Source organism: Lutzomyia longipalpis, chromosome 1, assembly GCF_024334085.1.
Source record: "Lutzomyia longipalpis isolate SR_M1_2022 chromosome 1, ASM2433408v1".
Taxonomy (NCBI): domain Eukaryota; kingdom Metazoa; phylum Arthropoda; class Insecta; order Diptera; family Psychodidae; genus Lutzomyia; species Lutzomyia longipalpis.
In genome coordinates, this window is record NC_074707.1 from 7,299,120 (window position 1) to 7,312,270 (window position 13,151).

Below are 13,151 nucleotides of genomic sequence, written 5' to 3' on the forward strand. Positions count from 1 at the left end.
AGGGTGGAAAAAAAATTAAATTTTCCACATATGGAGCACAATATTCCACCATGTATGGTATATGGGGTACAACACTATCATCCTTTTCGTTTAGGACCAATTATTTCATCCCCCAAGCACATGGGGGAATACCCCAAAAATGCTGTGTATTTCACTTTGAAGTGGAAAAATTAAATTGCGAAAGTTTTATCCAACAATATTAAATTTACAAAGTAATCCATATTTTTGGGCAATACGGGGGGTGGCTTGCTGCTGAAACTTGTCTTCAAATTGCTTTTAATTTCGTTAAGAAGTGTGTGGCCGAAGCTCTGAGAGGTGACGTAATTTATTAAGAAGACTCCTGCACAGAAGTGATCTCAATGTGATTAGGGGCAATCCCATTGAGGAAAACTCTCCCCATTAAGAGGAAATTCCACCTATTGCCACCTCTATCGTCTCGGATTATTCACTTCAACTCGCCTTTCGACGTAGGGTGAATTCTTTTTCTTTCACCTCCTTCATGGAGTTGTACAAATTGATCAAATAATGCAACATACCCGAAGCTATGAAAAAGTTATATGTGCGAGAATTTTGCCCTTATACGAAAAGTAGCGTCATGCGTTGGGGGGTGGCGTGAAGGCGCAAATTTTATTATCACCCAACTTCTTATGAATGGAATTGTTTTGTGGTCCATTTCCGCAGGAGGAGAAGAACCCCCAGGAGCTGAGTCAGAAGTCTGATGTGGTTGTGGTAATTGGGAACAGTATCAACGGACGTCCCAAGTGTTACGCAACAGCGGTTTCTTCTGTGACCCCAAACACAGATTCAACTGAGGCTGGAGGGTTCGTCGATGGAGTGGAAAAGACCTCACCATTGGGTCAACCGCTTCTCTCCACATCAAACGGAAGTCACAGGAATACCGACAGGGAACCCGAAGAGAGGGACGAGACGCGTATTTAATAAATCTTTCATTTAAAATTCCACGAACTCGTCGTACCCTCATCCCGCCCATATTGTCGTCTAATCGCGCGCAGAAAATCATTAGCACAGCACAAGAACTCCCTTCCCCTCCCCCTCATTCGTCTTTCTCACAGTAAAGCTATAAGGGGGAGGGCAGCAGGGGATCTTATCATGATAATATCTTCCTTCTCATCGTCACATTTCCGCGCTAAAAGACTCGGAAAGAAAAAGAATAAAGAAGCAAAAAATATGTGTGTACATCTTATCTCAAGAATTTGTGTAAAGATTTAGAATGTATTATAACATTTGTACTGTAAAAATGATAAGAGAGTCAGTGCAGATGAGAAAAACGTGTGTAATTGAAATTAAACGTATAAAATGAATTTAATTTTGTGATTCAAACTGTGAGATTTTATTGAGAAAAGTTGAAATAAAAATTAGCAAAGAAAAAGATATATAATAGAGAGAGCTTAAAAGACGGAAAATATAGTAAAAGCACTGGACAAATATAAATTTGTACTTTGAAGCCAAAACTATATATATAAAAATAGATGAAATGAGATTAAATTGATGGTTAAACCACAGAAGCGGTAAAAGAAAAGCAGACAAAAACTTTCAATTGAAACCACCCCCGCCCCGGCCCCTTGACAATTTATATAAGAAGTTTCATTCGCCCTGAAACAACACGCTACACCAGCAACAGGATATAACTCCTTCAATTCCATCCCCCTTAAAACATACATCTATATTGTTCTAGTCATTGTATCTTCCTGCTCTTTGGGGGGAATTTAATGGGGTTTGAGTGCACGCGGGTACAACTTTCTGTTGTTGCATCAATCTGCTCAATAAGGAGAGGTAAGTATGTACTTTGGTGTACAAGTAGAAAAGTGTATCCTTCAACTCCTCCAGCAGCGTGGGATTAATTAACTTGAAAAATTGAAAACATTTGTCACCATCCCCAATTCATCACCCACCAGTATTTTCCCACCCACTCTGACCAACAAGAAATGGTGGCTTTTTCCCCTTTTTTTTTCGTTTGAGATAAATTCAGTCCCTGCTTTGCCATTTTGGTAATGCCCATGAGAGACATGAGTCCCTTTGCCACATTGCGAACCCACATTAAAATTTTACTCATTCCTAATTTGATGAGCTTAATAAGGGCTGCCATGTCAAAAAAAAGGAGTTGACTACAAAAACACTGAAACTGAAAAACATCGAAATCTCATGATGATGGTAAGTTTTTGATATATTTAAAGCATACTCAGTCAATTTTTATGTGTAATCAGAGTTGAGCTTTGCAATGGAATTTAATTCTTTCGATTGTTGAAAATGGAGGGATGTAGATATTTAGTATTTTTTTTTTTTAGAAAATTTGATAATTTTCCGGGGTGTTTTTAATCAGATTTAATACGAACACTAATTATGATATTTCCGGCTCATAAAAAAGAATTTCAGGAAATAATGATTATATCGTGTTGTTCCTAATTAACAGATTCCGCTGATCTAATAAAATTAGAAAAGTTCCAAAGAAAAAATATTAAAAGATTTCTTTCATCAATAATATTTTATATATTATTTTTACTTAATTGTGATTAAACAGTCACATCTAAATATATAATTTTTCCGATTTAATATTTAATGATTAAATTACTAATATATATTTAATATAATGTATGTACGCTGTTGATAAAAAATACCCGTTGATTTGAAACCAACAATGGTCTGCTGAAGTTCTCTTCATCTCTTTAAACACCTTCGCATCAAGAACACTCATTTTCGGTAACTTTTTCGTAATGTTCTTTGCACGCAAACTTGTAATTAAAAAAAATGTCTATTCGCATTTATATAAATATGTTTTTTTCGTTTATTTAAATACCCTGCATTAAATTCTTTTTTTTTTCAACGAGATGTTAAAAAGTTTCTGCATTTAGGAGGAGGCAAATTTGTGCATTGAGATTTCTCTGTGTGCAGGCGATATTTCAACAAGTTAGTGCAAATGTTCATATCACACATGAGTGTCTTGGGCATTATTCTTAATTAAAGATGTGGCGAGAGATGCTCTCTGCCGTACATTCTCCATATGGAGGATTCGTTAAAAATTTCCACCACGTACATGCACTTTGTGTGCACCATCCAACAACTCTTCCTCTCCTCATTTCTATTCAACATGCAACCTTCCAGCCACGTGAGTGAGTGAGTGAGAGAGGGGACTATCACGTTAATTATGCACCCACCCACCCCACAAACTATGCCTTGAACATCTTCTGGAAGGATTTTTTCTCCTTGTCGCGGTACTCCATGAGAAATTGTTTGGCCCGATTGAATTCGTCAAGGATAACTTTGGATTCGGGTACGAGATTGTAGGCACGCTTTAGGTCACTAATGGCATTTTCGTAGTTCTTAAGTTCAATTTCAGCCTGGCCTCGGCGAAAGAGGGCCTTGGAATTGGTTGGGTGCAACTTGAGTGCCTCACTGCATACCTGGATTGTTTCAACGAAATTATTTGATTTCATGTGGACGGCAGCGATGTTGACGCAATTAATGGCATTGGCCTTCTCCAGTTGACACCGATCAGGTGCACTTAGGGTGGTGGAATTGCTAAAGAACTGATAGTATCGAATGGCCTTGTTGTATCGCCTTATCGCTTCGACATTGTTTCCATTCTTGAAGTGGTAGTTGCCCGCATTTCTTATTCTCGTAAGAATACTCACCATTTGCTCGATATTGAACTCCAACACTGAATCATCCCAGTCCAGGGGATACGGTGGAAGTTTGTCATTTGTTGCATCGTTGTCACAGAAGCCCCAATCCATGCCCTCGTAGATTTCTCCGCAATTCTCAATCACAATATCCGCCGTTGGGGTACCTTCGTCCGTTGTGAACTTCTCCATTTCACCCAGAATACCCAGACCCCGGAGAACGTAGCCCACGACGACATTTGTCCCATCCAGATGGGAACAATTGATAGCTGTGATGAAGAACTGCGAGCTGTTGGTGTTTGGTGTTCCGTAATTTGCCATTGATACAGCTCCCTCGTCATGCTGCATAGACAAACAACATCATTAGCATCCTTTCCAAGGAACTAAAGAACCCCAAACAAACCTGGAGAATAAAGTTCTCATCCTCAAACGTTGGTCCATAGATACTTTCACCCACATCACCACCTTGTGCCATGAAAATCCGCTGAACTTTACGGAATTTCGTTCCTTTATACGTCAACACCTTCCCGGATGTACCTTTAATCTCACCCCTGCACAGGAGACGGAAGTTCTCAGCTGTTTTGGGAACCACATCCCTCCGTAGCTCAATGACCATTCGTCCCACTTTAACAAACAACCATTATTTTCTCACAATACGTGGCAAAATCTCATTATCTTTTCACTCACCTCTTTCCTCATTTATACGGATGTCCAGGAAAACAAGTGGATTCCCAGGAAGGGGTTTCTTTAGGCCCATTTTGGTACAAATTCCACGAAATATGTGCAAAAAAATCTCTTGCGTTGTTTTTCTTTTCTACCCTCTAACGCGCGCATGTGTACAACCAAATTGTATCCGCGGAAGTTCCTACGAAAACCTTGACTTTCTGGGAATACAGGAAGAACTTTCCAGAAATCCCGGAAATCCGTTTTTTTTTTCATTTTTCTTTGAAAAAATTCTTAAATTCTTTTAAAAACTTCAAAAACTTCAATTTAAAAGTAAATCAAGAAAAGGTTTTGCGGGATTTTTCTGAAAATTCTGAAATTCCCTCATCTCCAGAATCTCCCAGAACTCCCAGAATGTCCAAAACACACAAAAAATTAAAAACAAAAAAAATCTCCGTTGATAAAATGATATTTTACTACGTTTGATTACACAGTATTGAAAAAAATAAAATGAATAATAAATATAAAATGAATTTGTAAATTCCTGACACTCTCTAATACCCCCGCAATCTCACTGAGATGGCTGTACTTCCTGCTGGGGCTGTCTGAGCTGCCTGATGAGAATCCTAATATGGTGGTGGTTGATGTGGATACTGCTGACCCATCATATTTTGCTGATTTGGCATTTGCCGCTGGAGCTGCGCGACAAGAGCTGGTGTCTGTTGTTGCCCCATTCCCTGACCCTGTCCTTGCCCCATAGCTTGAGGATTTGGTTGCTGTGCCATACCTGCAAGAAAAGATCCTCAAATTGTTACAAAAAAGAAACTCACTGTGAGCAGAAATGTGCAGATAATCTTACCTTGCTGCTGCATCATCATCTGTTGACGAATTCTCTGTTGATTTGCTTGCTGGAATTGCTGCTGCTGCGCCTGAGTTGGTTTACCACCTGTCTGCCCTTGGCGGGAATACGGTGGTGCTGCTCCCTGACCCACCATATTGTTCATTGTGACATTCGGTGCGGGCTGCATGTACTGCCCACGGTTCTGCTGGAGTGCTCTCTGCTGTGCAATGTACTCTGCCTGTGATGTTCGCTGGGGGGTCATTTGATTGAAATTCCCCATCATGGTTTGTGGGGCATTCTGCTGATTCATCCCCTGCCCACCGTAGCCGCCAAAGTTCTGCGCCATTCCCTGATACTGCTGATTCTGGAACATTGCCTGCTGATTTCCCCCCTGCTGTATGGTCTGCATCCCACCAGCTCCCATTCCCTGAGCAACCATTTGTGCCCCACCACCAGCTGCACCCCCACCCGGAGCTTGCTGCGGTTGTTGCTGCATCATCCCACTCGGGCCCTGACCAATTCCACTCGTCTGGCCCATTCCACCACCTGCCTGATTCATCATTGCACCCCCTGCAGTTGCCATCATCGCACCACCTTGTGCCATCATCGTCTGTGGCGCCGCTTGAGCTTGACTCATGGGATTCTGACCCATCTGTGATTGCTGGTTCATCATCCCACCCGGACCCATTCCTTGCCCACCCATTGTCTGTCCCATCTGCCCCATGGGCTGATTCATTGTCTGCCCCATCACGGGATTCATCGCCTGATTTGGACCCATTTGTGCGCCCAAGTTTGCACGCAATGTGTTCCGCATAAATTGATGCTGTTGCTGCTGTTGTTGCTGCTGCTGTCGCTGTTGCTGCTGCTGTATGTTAAAGTTAGCCGCATTTCCTGGTTGGTTTCCCCCAATAAATGGATGTCGCTGCCTCAGCATATTCGATAGAGCCTGCTTCGATTGGTTCGTCATGCTTGGTCGTTCGAAGCGATTTACTAAAATCAACCAAAAAAAGTTTCTTTAAAAACTTTTCTTTCTCTTTAATCTAACAGGGATTAGTTTGTTATATGTTGTTGTTGTTGCTTCATTTATTAGTTGAAACTCAGGCCAAGGAATATCCTAGGACTTTGAGGATAAAAGACTTGTTGTATTAGTATTTTGTTACTAAATTGAGCGGGAGAGAGTTAAATTGAATTGATGAAGCCTAAATAAAAAGAACTCACTTTGTTGCCCCATTGCTTGTTGATTGTACATCATTTGCTGCTGTTGCTGCTGCATCGGATTGAACCCACCCCATTGCTGAGGAGCCTGCTGTTGTCCCTGTGGCTGCTGCTGTGGACCACCCTGGCCCATTTGTGGTCCCCCCACGCCGAAACCCATACCACCGGGATTTTGTTGCTGCTGCGCCTGAGCCCCCACGGGCCCACCTTGCATTGGATTGCCCTGCTGCATCTGTGGCCCTGGCATCATTTGACCCGGATTCTGGCCCATCCCCCCTGGAGCTTGCTGGTATTGCTGCATCCCCGGATTCATCTGATTCCCCATGTTCATTTGCATGGGATTCATTGGGTTGTTGGGCATTTGCGTTTGCATCGGTTGCTGCTGCTGCTGCTGCTGTTGCTGCTGCGGAGGTGGTTGTGGTTGCTGTGGCTGATTGATGGGAATATTTGCGGGGCCGGGTTTGGGCTTCCTCGGTCGACGTCCCTTTGGTTTCACCCGTCCATTTGTGCCAATCATAGCACTGGGTGATTGATCAACGGACGAAGGAGTGTCCGCCTTCATATCCTCCTTCTGCAAAGACAACATTTTCAACAATGTGTCCTGCTTAGAGGCGTCACCGAAACTCACCGGTTTCTCGGGGAGTGGCTCCAAGTCCTCCGGTGGTAGAGGTAGTGGCTCATGGAAGTAGCTACTTGGCTTCGTTAGGCTATGCGTGTGGTACTTGAGTAAACGATGTGAATCTTCATACGCCAGTGGTTTGCGCTCCATCTTGACAGCACCAAACCATGCCCAGGATAATGGTGCTGGATTCTTGTGACCTTCTAGCAAATCCCACACACTAACACGCTGCTTATCAGCAATTCGCAGTCCGTACTTCTTGTCAATACTGTCGAACCCACTGATTTTGTTGCCCTTCGTATCTGTGAGGCTACTTGCGGAGTCGCATGCAATCACTTCGCAAGTTTGCTTCGACAGTGGCAAAAGTTGCCGGACAAACTTCACTGAGGCATTATTCTTGTCACCCAACTCCTTTCGTAGCTTCTTCATGAGATTCGTGTAGGATTTCTTCGTGTCATCGCGTTCCGATTGACTGTCAGACACGAGAGTTGAGTGAATTAATGTAGCCAACATATCAACGACGGTGGTGAAGAGTTCGGAGTTGTTGGTCAAGTCAATGACACCTTGAGAGATTAATTGAGCAAGGAGGATTGCCCAGTCTGTTGTGGAGGCGGCATTCTTCTGTATTGAGTCAAACATCCCCCCAACAAGGGAAAAACGAAGTTGTAGCGCATCCAACATCGATTCTCTCCCCTGTGGATCCTCAATCCCACCAATTCTTTCCATTTCCTTGTTGGACTGAAGGAATTGCGACAGTTGGGTGTGCAGGGAAGTCAATAAGCCCTCCTTCTGCTCATCTTGACCCTTGAGACACGTCAAAACAAGCCCCAAGAATGGTTGATGGCTCAATTGCGGTGTGGCCTTTCTTTTACTGCAACTCCCTCCACCATTGTTGCCCCCATTGCCGCTATCACGTCCCTTTGCACCAAAGATATTCGTACTCTCGAGCACTTGTCCAGCCACACGCAGGATTCTTCCCTGAACCTGACTCGGTAGCTTCGAAACAAGTGGTGCCACCAACCAAATTGAAGGTTTTTCCTGTTTTGTCGCCACAGGACTAACTTGGAAAACATCAATGGCCGCCCTTGCCACCGTATCCAACCAATTAGTGAGTTCAGCTGAATTCGAATTGGTCTGCTTGAACATGAGCTGCAAATCAAGCCAAGAAATCCTCAGAGACCACTGCTCTAAATTCTCCAAAATCCGCACAATGATGGACTTTTGATCCATCTCTGCCTTCATGTTGGACTCATTCTCCGCATAGCAAATCATATGGAGAAGTCTTTGAGCTTGTTTTGGTGTCAACATTGGGTCAATTAGCATCCCCGGTAGGCATAGTTCTTCCGCATTCTGTAGGCATCGCTCAAGAACCCATTCTTGGGAGCAAATTTGCCGTAGAACATGCTGAGCAAAATCATACAAACTCGATGCATTCTCACTGTGAACGCTGTGATTTTGTTGACTGCAAAAATGAGAATTTATTTTTAATCAAACTTTCTTCTTCTTGCTGAAAAAAAATAAAGAAAGAATACTTACGAGGAATCCAGCATTGGCTCATCGCAATTCCCCAAAAGTCCAAATTCACTTGTTCCCAGGATGTGGCTCAAGTCTCCAGCACTTCCCATACTTTTGGGAGTACTTCCGGGATGAACGGGCGTGTTGAGTCCACTGCGCTTCCCACTACTGTGCACTGAGGATGCCTTGTGCGCCATTGCATCGCCAACCACGAGGATTCCTTTGAGAACGGCCAATACAGGTCCAACGGCGATATTTTTATGTGCTGCCGCCAACAAGTGACGATCACAGCTCAGTTTTATGTTGCACGCTGGTCCAGAAATGATGGGATTGGGTGATGTGCTGACGGAATAGAGGCCTGGTTGGGGAATTTCAATTGTCTTGAAGAGTCTCAGGAGAAGGTGACACGTGAGACGTGCTCCAGCTTCAGCCTCGGGCGTCATATCGCGTCCAGTTCCATTGCAAATAGCCACAAGAGCCGGAAGAGCAACACTGGCGACAAAATTCTCCAGGGAGAAGCAATGACGTGCCACAAGGATGCACGTAAAGACAGCCAGGGCATTGTGAATACTCAAATTCTGAACATCCACCTGGCACACAATGTCCGGATAGAATGTGTCATTGCTGGAACCACAGAGGGCCACCAGAGCTCCAAGCCATTCAGCACTGAGGGCATTGCAGCAGGCAGTTAGTTCAGCACACGTGGCAGCAATGTCATTTAGCCGATCATTGTCATTCTCCCGTACAACAGCGAGAATGGCATTGCAGACGAAGCTATAGCGATTGGCAGCAGAGTCATTGAGTGGTCTCCCCCAGCCAGCTTCAATCTTCCCCCCACGCTTTGGCTGTGTGAGGATTTCAATCATAAATTGCGGATTGTAGGGATGTGTTGAGGCTTGAATTTGAACAGCCGAGTAGAGAGCTTGTTTTATCTTCGGATAGGCATTGTGGAAGGGCTCCGTGGGTTGGGGTTTTGTCTTTAGCAACGAACACGAGCTGTAGAGATCAAAGAGATACGCCAGGATGCATCTCTCGGCTGAACTACAATCTCCGGGATTTGTGACGTGTTTTACCACCTTGCAGAGCCCCTCAAATACCGCCGAAGTCTGTTCCGGAGACAAAAGTAAGCAGCAGTGGTACCTTCGCAGCACCCCAACTACGTAGAGACTCAATGAGGTCGTGTAGTTCCTCACCAAAATGGAATTCTTCGATATCAACTGACTCTCAACTTCGGGCAATTCCTTGAGAATCTGAATGCACATATCAATGAGTCCGTAGATATTAAATGCCATCTCCATGAGGTCGAAGAGGAAGGCAACGTGCTCCTGCACAGGGAGATAGTTGCTGTTTCCCAGTGCAAAACTATTGAGCATCTCCTGCACAGTCACAGCACACTGCCAAGTGACAAAGTGCTGGTCAAAGTAGGACATTGCCTGGCATTTATTGGTGGTTGATTCAAAGTTAAATTCACTCCTGGAATGTTTTTTCACCTTACCCCCCTCAGCCACGTCAATGCTGAATTTTTTCGAGAAGAGTTTGCAAATTTCTGAAAAAAAAAAAAAATGTTTTTTTGATGAGATTTTAAAGAAAAAACTTTTCCTCTTCAACTAACCTTTGGACATTTTCTTCACGGCATGCTTCTTCTCATCTCTTTCCTTCCCAACACCAAAGAGGAGGATGTAGCGTTGATTGCAATCATGTTGGGAAGCCATGTCACCATCTTGGCTGAGTGGGAAGTGTTTGGTGTAGAGAAAGTGCCGGGAAACCGTTGAATCCGTCCCAATTCCAATGTGTGATGCCCCTTGTGTGGAATTGTCGGGATCTTTGGGGCTATCCGGAGCATCCATGGAGTTTTGCTGATCAGACTTGATGTGCTGCAGCAATTTATCCAAATCATCGTCCACATTTGAATCATCAAATTCCTCAATCTTCGACTTGAACTCAATCCCCGCAAAGACATCCTCATCGAGCCCTGGATGCATTCCTGGGGATGTCTTTGTGGGATTCGATATTGGCCCAGGAGGAATTACATTCGTATGAGGTTGTGTGGCGGAAATTCCCTTTGTCGTGAGGTCTCCACGTGCAATTAACGTACACATGTAGCCATCATGAGAAAAGACATCATGCCGAATGAGTTCACTGAAGAGATGAACGAGATTCGTGAACTGCGATCGATTCTGTGGGCTTCCATTCTCCTCCAGCACTGGAGCATCATTATCCAGGAAGTTCATGAGAATCTTCTGAAAGACCGGAGACCCATTAATCCCCGCTCCCGAGCTAATGGAATCCTTATCGTCGGAATTCCCATTTGTAGCTTCATTCTCATTTGACGACGTCACTTCCGTCTGCCTCTTATCCAGCAGCCATGCCACAGCCATTGCTCTGTGTTCCCCCCATCTCTGCCACGATACCGCCCATTCACAGAGAATCTTTATAATGGGAGCATCTTGATTGGGATCATACTCAATCTTTGCATCTTTCCCATCACTTCCGGATGTGTGATCCTTCGTGGAGCTCCCATTGGGCCCTGCGGAAGTCACAGTGTTTGGTGGGAAGATTTTCGTGTAGAGTGTCTCGAGGGAGTTATTGGTGTCCATGCGATCGAAGCAGTGCGAATCGAGAGCATCGAGTGTGGATAGAATACGATTCCCTGTATTTCCCGTCACTGACTGCCACTTATCCGTGCACCAGCGTGCCTCTGCGTGCTTTGAGCGGATCTTTATGCTCTCCTCCACAACACGCAATTGCTTCCGGATCTCCTCATTCGCCTGTGTAAAACGTGGCGGCATTGGCAGAGAAGATGGGGAGATTGGTAAGTGATCCAGGGGGCTTCCAATGAAAATTGATGAGGCTCTATTCTCCCCGATTCCACACCAAACCAGAGCTGTTGGGCATTCAATGGTGATCACCTGAATTATTGCACTCCACTGAAGAATTAAATCCCTGTGATGAGCACAATTCATGTAATCGCTGAAGAAGGTGTAAGGATTGGTAGATTGCACACCATTTACCGGTGCACTCTTTGCTCCTGTCTTATTGAGATTTTCCTTGGCATCAGCATTCTCCGGATTCTTCGAGGCATCTGTATTTTGTGCTTCTGCTGGTTCCGTCTTCACATTACCTGCTGTTGCGGCTGCAGCTGTTTCCTGAGACATGAGGTGCCTATTCTCAACAGCACTGTTGATCATGTGTCCCATCTTCTTGCAAACCAGATAAGCGAGACGTCGAGAGAGACGCTCAGATTGCACGAAATCTGACATGTATTGCAATGCGAGTGGCAGGAAGAGCTTAAGGAGACCATCATCGGTGGGCTGGGAACGTACTTTATCGAGCAGATCGAGTATCCAATTGAGGAACTCGTGCTTATCCAACAATCCCTCCTCGTACATGTATTTGCTGAGCTGCATGCAGTAGGTCCACTGCTTCAGGGCTAGTTTGTGCTCATCTTGTGGCGATGGGGGTGCTAAGAGAGTTGATGAGGGTGTGGAACCAAGATTCCCAGGGCTATGCATACTGGAAGCGGGGCTTGTGAGGGGTGTAGGGACGGTATTTGTGATGGATGTGGATGAGGCGGAGGAAGTAGGTGTAGAGCTACTTGCAGAGCTACTCTGAAGCTTCTCCGGCAAAACTCCCTGGTAGTAGTGCTCGTGAAGTTTCGGAATGAGCTCTCGCATGAATTTTATCATTGTCCCCGTCCATTCAGTGGCCGGGTCTGGCATTTGACGCTTCTTTATCTTTGCCTCGGAAACCGCAACAGTGTATGCAGAGCTCAATTTAATGAACCACGCTGCCCGCTGCATGCTTACTTGATTCTCACTCAAAATTGCAAAGATCTCCTCTTTCTTATTGAAGGATGGCGCCTTCTTGGCCAGACTCACGAGCGGCTTTGTTCCTGCGAGATCCTTGAACCACGTATCAAGGGTAGCCTTTGTTCTCGCCGTAACTGGCCAAAAGTTATCCTTCGGATTGATTTGTTGCTTCTTTCGCCCTGAATCGGGGAGCGTCATGAGCTCCTCCTTCCTGGCCAGGATTGCATTGAAGTACGAACCAACCTTGTTTGCTGTAACATTGTAATTCCTCGCCGTACCGAATTCCTCCATATGCGGCAGGAGTGTGAAGCCTTGTTTAACATTCGACGAGGTGAGTTCATCCTCTTTCTGCTTCGCTTCCTGCGGATAGATATCCGGGGGCCCCAGGCGAGGTCTCTTCAGGGGCCTCTTCTTCTTCATGTCATAAATCAGGTTGTACACAGACATTGTTTCTTTTTATTACTTTTTCACCACTTATTCACTAAACTTTCCCCCTCCTCAGCTTTTGGGGCACTTGCAGAGACTCCCGGAGGAGTGAAAATGCTTCTTATTTGTGGGGAAAAATGAAAAATAGGCTGTGGAATTTAGGAAAATTGGTTCAAGTCAGCCATTGCGGGGCTTGGTGTGGCTGTCAAAATAATCTCACAAAATTTCCATGCAATTTTCACCCCAAAAGACTGCTTGTGTTTTAGAATTTTCTACTTTTCTCAACACTTTGGACTTTAACTACATTTTTATGCACTAATTTCCCAAAAAATGGGAAAAATACAGTGAGAAAACAGAAAAGAAATTTTCACCATCATCCCTGTTGGACAAGTGGAAGTGTCCAATGTGTGTCCCACGGAGAATCT

General features: G+C 44.6%; 3 protein-coding genes across 14 annotated transcripts in view; 1 reads left to right on the forward strand and 2 right to left on the reverse strand.

Annotated features, from left to right (window-relative positions):
• The window catches only part of LOC129786103 (neuropeptides capa receptor), a 39,206-nt gene extending 37,666 nt beyond the window's left edge, over nucleotides 1–1,540 (forward strand). For all 11 annotated transcript variants that reach the window (XM_055820941.1, XM_055821000.1, XM_055820932.1 and 8 more), the window contains exon 12: nucleotides 682–1,540. In XM_055820941.1, coding sequence (XP_055676916.1) covers nucleotides 682–939 — 258 coding nt within the window. In that variant the 3' untranslated portion in view covers nucleotides 940–1,540. The remainder of the gene's footprint in view (nucleotides 1–681) is intronic.
• A 944-nt stretch (nucleotides 1,541–2,484) lies between these two features.
• LOC129786225 (peptidyl-prolyl cis-trans isomerase D) lies at nucleotides 2,485–4,487 on the reverse strand. Its single transcript, XM_055821089.1, has 3 exons — nucleotides 4,326–4,487; nucleotides 4,042–4,262; nucleotides 2,485–3,980 (listed from the first exon to the last, which is right to left on the reverse strand). Exons 1-3 carry the CDS (start codon nucleotides 4,393–4,395, stop codon nucleotides 3,186–3,188), a joined length of 1,086 nt encoding a protein of 361 aa, XP_055677064.1. The 5' UTR covers nucleotides 4,396–4,487; the 3' UTR covers nucleotides 2,485–3,185.
• A 267-nt stretch (nucleotides 4,488–4,754) lies between these two features.
• On the reverse strand, nucleotides 4,755–13,130 carry LOC129786233 (mediator of RNA polymerase II transcription subunit 12). 2 transcript variants are annotated; one of them, XM_055821113.1, is made up of 6 exons: nucleotides 10,104–13,130; nucleotides 8,513–10,037; nucleotides 6,986–8,438; nucleotides 6,361–6,928; nucleotides 5,161–6,132; nucleotides 4,755–5,088 (listed from the first exon to the last, which is right to left on the reverse strand). In XM_055821113.1, the coding sequence occupies exons 1-6, from the start codon at nucleotides 12,745–12,747 to the stop codon at nucleotides 4,928–4,930; spliced, it is 7,323 nt and encodes a 2,440-aa protein (XP_055677088.1). In that variant the 5' UTR covers nucleotides 12,748–13,130; the 3' UTR covers nucleotides 4,755–4,927. The 2 variants fall into 2 exon arrangements, with proteins under 2 accessions (XP_055677088.1, XP_055677077.1); XM_055821102.1 differs by having other exon boundaries at nucleotides 6,361–8,438.
• Nucleotides 13,131–13,151: the final 21 nt, after the last annotated feature.

What these genes read in the sequence shown, in the direction of transcription:
- LOC129786225 (XM_055821089.1), bottom strand. Translation starts at nt 4,395, where the DNA reads ATGGGCCTAAAGAAACCCCTTCCTGGGAATCCACTTGTTTTCCTGGAC. An exon ending in CCGTATAAATGAGGAAAGAG is followed by an intron (nt 4,263 to 4,325) that starts GTGAGTGAAAAG and finishes TGTTTGTTAAAG; the next exon opens with TGGGACGAATGGTCATTGAG. An exon ending in ATGAGAACTTTATTCTCCAG is followed by an intron (nt 3,981 to 4,041) that starts GTTTGTTTGGGG and finishes TTGTCTATGCAG; the next exon opens with CATGACGAGGGAGCTGTATC.
- LOC129786233 (XM_055821102.1), bottom strand. Translation starts at nt 12,747, where the DNA reads ATGTCTGTGTACAACCTGATTTATGACATGAAGAAGAAGAGGCCCCTG. An exon ending in ACAAGCAATGGGGCAACAAA is followed by an intron (nt 6,133 to 6,360) that starts GTGAGTTCTTTT and finishes GGTTGATTTTAG; the next exon opens with TAAATCGCTTCGAACGACCA. An exon ending in GATGATGATGCAGCAGCAAG is followed by an intron (nt 5,089 to 5,160) that starts GTAAGATTATCT and finishes CTTTTCTTGCAG; the next exon opens with GTATGGCACAGCAACCAAAT.